Below are 6,000 nucleotides of genomic sequence, written 5' to 3' on the forward strand. Positions count from 1 at the left end.
CGATGTATTTAATAATGAATGGGCAACGTGGCAAACACTATTTTAATGAGACTTAAAGATAATCTCGACATGGAAACAGCTTGTTTGAAAACAAAATTCAGACTACATTTTAGAACAAATATAATACTTTTAATTTCATTTCATCCGTATATATTTCTGGTAGATGTGGGTACATCTGTGAATATATGTACATGTATAATATATATGTGTATGCATTTATGTATGTGGGTATCTCTATGAATATACTGTCATATATGCGCAATTATGCACGAAGTAACTCTGTTCCTTCTTTCGTTTCTTATTTCTTTTTTCTTTTCTTTTTATTCTTTTCTTTTTCTCTATCTTTCTTTTCAATTTAGGTCAGTGCCCTAGAGGAGTTTAAAGAATATTTCTTCATACTAGATATGTATATGTAATTACCTGTATATGTTACTACTAATTATACATGCTATGTATTGTAGTAGTGATTTAGGGCCCCAACCCTAACACTATGTATTCTTCTGGGACAATAAAAAAAAAAAATAAAAAATAAAAAATAATAATAATAATAATAATAATAATAATAATAATAATAATAACGCTAACAACAGCAACAACAACAACAGCAACATAATAATAATAATAATAATAATAATAATAATAATAATAATAATAATAATAATAATAACAATACAATCAATATCAACTTCAATATTAATAATATTAATAATAACAATAATAATAATAATTTTAATAACATTTTTTGTTTTTGTTTAGTAGTATTTTGTAAACAACAGCAATAATGTGAACCACTTACGAGTTGTGCAGTCGGGTAACTCCCAGCCAGGTTGGCAACCATATGTGCATCGTCCTGTCTTCATAGGACACGATGTACCTCCATGACAGTGTCTGGCATCACAAGACATGTTACAGTTAAATCCATAGGTGTCCTGACACCCTAAAATTAATACACATAACAGCCAAGCATATTAAAACTGTATTAATTAGGCTCGTCAATATGCTGGTAAGTAATTATACAAGCAACTTACTATATATTTTATTTCGTAGCATGCTGGGAAGAATAGGAAGCAACAAACCACTTTATTTACACACATTATGCCAGGATAAAGATGTTTTGAATTTTCAATAATCTGCAGACTCATTCCCATTTTTATTTTTCGTGCCAATATTGTCGTGCCCTGAGAGATTATGAGACATATGGATCTACTGGACTGTCTGTAGCCTTATCACACGAATGTGTATGAAGTTTATTATTCCTTGAAACAAATCACAAAAAACACGGGATCAAACTATTTTATAGCATACAATGAAATTGTTTTAGTGTACGTTATGTGACATTTAGTGGCATATAATATCAATATAATAAAGTTGCCAGCATATGTAACTATTTTTACAAGCTACTACCAAAGGGTAGCATTTGTAATATCTTGAATACATGTTCATAGTACAATTGTATGTAATTCTTGATTAGATACTGGCCTGTGTAATATCTATCATACGTACTCATTCTACAATCGTCAGACCAATATCCTCGATCACAGCCAAGGTCACATTCTCCAGTAACGTGATCACAAGATGAACGTCCAAGACACTGTCGCAGACGGCAATACTTTCTACATTTTAGGCCATACATATCCTGTTGACATTCTGAAATTGTGACACATATAATTTTGCCAATAAATATGACACAATGTATAAAAATCGCTCTGATAATTACGACAGTGTAAATTCATATAATTTAAATTTGTTCTGCTGACTTGTATTGGGTCCCCGTCAAATAAATGCAGCCTATCCCCGTGTCCAAGTGATCTTACACTGAACCAGTCACACCATCACTGGCCAGCATTAATATTATTATACGCCCTGCACTGTCAAAAGCCTAGCTAGAGCTATGCTGTATCGCTAAATATGTAAATATAAATATGGATGTCTGAACAATTAATATTTTGAAAATAGTAACTATGCATAAATCTTAACGAATACATTGCCAGGGCCGTATCACGGCACAATGGAGAGTCGAATGTGCATTTGGCAAACAAAAAAAGGTTAATTCCATGGGTCTCTATCTCGTTCTTGTCAATAGGAGTATTGCCACTCCCGATGATATCCTTTACTGGATATTGTATCCTTCTTGTATCCAGAAAGAAGACTGTCACTCCCAGATTCGTGTATTAAATCAAAACTAGGACCGAACAGAGCTCATTAGAATAAATATGTTATGATGACTCTTGAATCATTGTCATATCAGCTGTTCGCGTAAGGTGAGCATATCCTGCTTGCAAGTGGCATCTGTCATGAGTGCTACCACTATAGTTGTCATGTCTGTCACATCATAACTTTGGTAAAGAAAACACAAACAATAGTCATGACAAATGGTCACCATGACAATAATAGGGGTGGGTCATGTCAGATCTAATTCGAGTGACAATAAGAACTTATTTCTGTCAGGTATATCATTGCTCAACCATGCTGCCTGTTGTTATTGATCTTAATATTTGAGAATAAAAGAAATATATATATGTTTTAATTAAAATTGCATCTGTACAGAACAGACTATGCTATTTTAGTATAGATCTTACTGGTTGTACAGTCTTGTTCCAGCCATCCTGCTGTACAGCCGTTGTCACATCGTCCAGTCACTTTACTACATGAGGAGTTAGCACTTGATTCATCACAGTGTCTGCTGGAGCAAGGTTTTGCACACAGAGGACCATAGAGATCAGAATCACACTCTAAAAACATAAAGTACAAATATTAATTTAATCTTTAATCATATTTTTCTAATGAAGAAACTGCATAGGGCTTAAACAAAAATGAATAGCAGATGAAAAGTAACATTCAAATTGAAATAAACAAACTCATTACATTTCTACAATTAAGCCTACAGAAAGTCACAACTGTCGACAATGAAACTTAACTCAGATTAACCTAAGTGTTGCACACATGAACGTAACATTTTATGCAATACTCAAAATACAACAAAAAATGACTGTCAGGTTTAACATTAAGCGTTTACATTGATTTATAGAGAACCATGCATGTGCTACTGCAGTTTTATTCCTTTTATACATGCAATTTGTAAATGATAGCATACCACTACACGTTATTCCAGTCCAGTTTTGTTTACATTCTCCAGTACATTCTCCAGTTATGTAGTCACACGGCCCATCTAGACAGTGACAGAACGAGGTGCAGTCATCACCGAAAGTTCCAGAAGCACAGACTAAACAAAGAACAAACACATTTAAGAAGTGTTAATGTTATATATTACATACTGTTAAACGTTTATTTTGGTTAACTACACCACTAGAGCAAATTCATTAAACATCGGCTATTGGATATCATTATGACTCATAGTCATCAAACGAAACCCGCTACATTTTTATATTATGTACCGTGTCGCATGCTTACGTTTTATGGAAGGGTAAGGATAAATGCATTCCTCCAGTAATAGATAGAACATACATAATGTAAAACCAACATCACATTTGAGGCAAAAATCAAAAGAACCCTTAAATACAAACCAAGTGCATTATGATCTTGAGTGGAAAACATTAAATGATGTAACCCACATCTTGTCAATTGACTGAATTTCAATATTTAGCTGGGGAGAAAAATCCTATCAAAATCAGACTGTATTTGAGATATTCCGCTTTCGATTGTGTAAGTCATCCATTTCATGACTCAAGATACGACATGACAAGAATATTGGTTTAACGACACCTCAGCAAATTTTAAAGTAAAGCTATTTGGTGTCTAACATATATTTCAACAATTGGTCGTGAGTGAGGAAGGAATGTTTGTTGAACAACACCTCAGCAAATTTTAGAATACAGCTATTTTGTGTCTAACATATGATTATTTCATCACTTGGATGAAAAAGAGAAATATTGTTCATGGAAGAGAAATAGAATAAATGTCCTGCTTCTATATAGAATTTACCTACCAAATAAGTGGAAGGGAACTTTTATATATGAATTTGCATAGGCATGTCAGTATACAATACACAGCAGTACGTGATGTACATATCGCAAAGGAGTGGTTGTGACGGTAAACAACCCTATTTCTGCCAGTAGTGATCGATCCTACAATCCATCGCTCCCGAAAAGACAGTTCTACCACTGGGTTATATGGACCAATAAGACTGTCACTCCTAGACTAGTTTACTAAATGAAAACTATCACCGAACAGAGCTCATTAGAATAAATACTGTTGTGATAACATGCACTCATGAATCACTGTCATATCAGCTGTTCGCTAAATGTGTGCATATCCTGCCCTGCAAGTGGCATCTGACATGAGTGCTACTGCTATAGGTGTCACGTCTGTAACATCATAACTTTGGTAAAGCAAATAGTCACTTCAACTAGTTACCTGGACAAGAATACGGGTAGTGTCAGATCTAAATCGAGTGGCAATAAAAACATATTTCTGTCATGTATATATCAAATAATTATCATTGCTCAGTCATATTGCCTGTTGTTATTGCTCTCAATATTTGAGAATAAAACAAATAGATTTATATTTTACTTAAACTAGCATCTGTACAGAACAGACTAAGACGTTTTAGTGTAGATCTTACTCTCTGTACAGTCTTTCTCCATCCATCCTGCTGTACATCCGTTGTCACATCGTCCAGTCACCCTACTACACGAGGAGTACGCACTTGATTCATCACAGTGTCTGCTAGAGCATGATTTCTCACACAGAGGACCATAGTGATCAGAAACACATTCTGAAAACATAAAGTACAAATATTCATTTCATCTTTAACCATATTTTTCGGATGAAGAAACTGCATAGGGATTATAAACACTAATATATAAATTGAAATAAACAAAATAATTACATTTCTACAATTAAGGCTATAGCAAGTCACAACTGCCGACAACGAAACTTTAACTTAGATTAACGTAAATGTTGCACGAATGAACATACCATTTTATGCGATACTCTATAAATTACTGTTTTCACCAATAAGCGTCTATTGGTTAGCAATGCTCCCTGTCTATTTTGTGGAACAAAGGATGGTTGTCACGTTCAACATTAAGAGTTTACATTAGTTTATTAAGAACCCCTTTTATAAATTATATCATACCACTGCACGCTATCCCAGTCCAGTTTTGTTGACATCCTCCAGTACATTCACCAGTTACATAGTCACACGGTCCATTTCGACAGTGACATAACGAGTTGCAGTCATCACCGAAAGTTCCAGGAGCACAAACTAAACAAAAACAAAACATTTAAGAAATATTCATGTTCTATATTAAGTACAGTTAAAAGTTTGTTTTGTTTAACGACACCACTAGAGCACATTGATTAATTAATCATGGCTATTGGATGCCATTATGACTTGTAGTCATAAAATTAAACCCGCTACATGTTTATATTATGTACCGTGTCACATGCTTACGTTTTATGGAAAGGTAAGAATGAATGCATTCCTTCAGTACTAGATAGAACATACATAACAAAACCAAGATCAACTGTGAGGTAAAAATCAAAAGAATCCTTAAATGCAAACCAAATGCGTGATGATATTGAATGGAAAACATTAAATGATATAACCCACATCTTATCAATTGACTGAATTTCAATATTTAGCTGGGGTGAAATATCCTACTAAAACGAGACTGTATTTGCAGAGATATTGCACTTTCGTATGTGTAAGTCGTCCATTTCATGACTCAATATACAACATGACAAGACTATTGTTTTAGCGATACTTCAGCAAATTTTAAACTAAAGCTATTTGGTGTCTAATATATATTTCAACACTTGGTCGAGAGTAAGAAAGGAATGCTTGTTGAACAACATCTCAGCATATTCTAGACTACGGCTATTTCGTGTCTAACATATGATTATTTTGACACTTGGTTGAGAAAGAGTAATATTGTTCATGGAAGAGAAATATAATAAATGCCCTGCTTCTATATAGACTATACCTATCGAGAAATAACCCTATTTCTGCCAGTAGTGATCGATCTTACAATCCAT

The 6,000-nt window shown here is 33.8% G+C and overlaps 1 protein-coding gene across 1 annotated transcript; it reads right to left on the reverse strand.

The window, feature by feature from the left end:
- Positions 1-2,553: 2,553 nt before the first annotated feature.
- Positions 2,554-6,000, reverse strand: LOC121387136 (multiple epidermal growth factor-like domains protein 10). The gene is made up of 5 exons (XM_041518160.1): positions 5,994-6,000; positions 5,099-5,227; positions 4,583-4,735; positions 3,095-3,223; positions 2,554-2,732 (listed from the first exon to the last, which is right to left on the reverse strand). Exons 1-5 carry the CDS (start codon positions 5,998-6,000, stop codon positions 2,554-2,556), a joined length of 597 nt encoding a protein of 198 aa, XP_041374094.1.

This window comes from Gigantopelta aegis, chromosome 13 (genome assembly GCF_016097555.1).
Source record: "Gigantopelta aegis isolate Gae_Host chromosome 13, Gae_host_genome, whole genome shotgun sequence".
Taxonomy (NCBI): domain Eukaryota; kingdom Metazoa; phylum Mollusca; class Gastropoda; order Neomphalida; family Peltospiridae; genus Gigantopelta; species Gigantopelta aegis.

Excerpts from the sequence above, each read along its gene's own strand:
- LOC121387136 (XM_041518160.1), bottom strand. Across the intron at positions 4,736-5,098 it reads GACTGGGATAGCGTGCAGTG|AATGTGTTTCTGATCACTAT; the intron begins GTATGATATAAT and ends TTATGTTTTCAG. Across the intron at positions 2,733-3,094 it reads GACTGGAATAACGTGTAGTG|AGTGTGATTCTGATCTCTAT; the intron begins GTATGCTATCAT and ends TTATGTTTTTAG.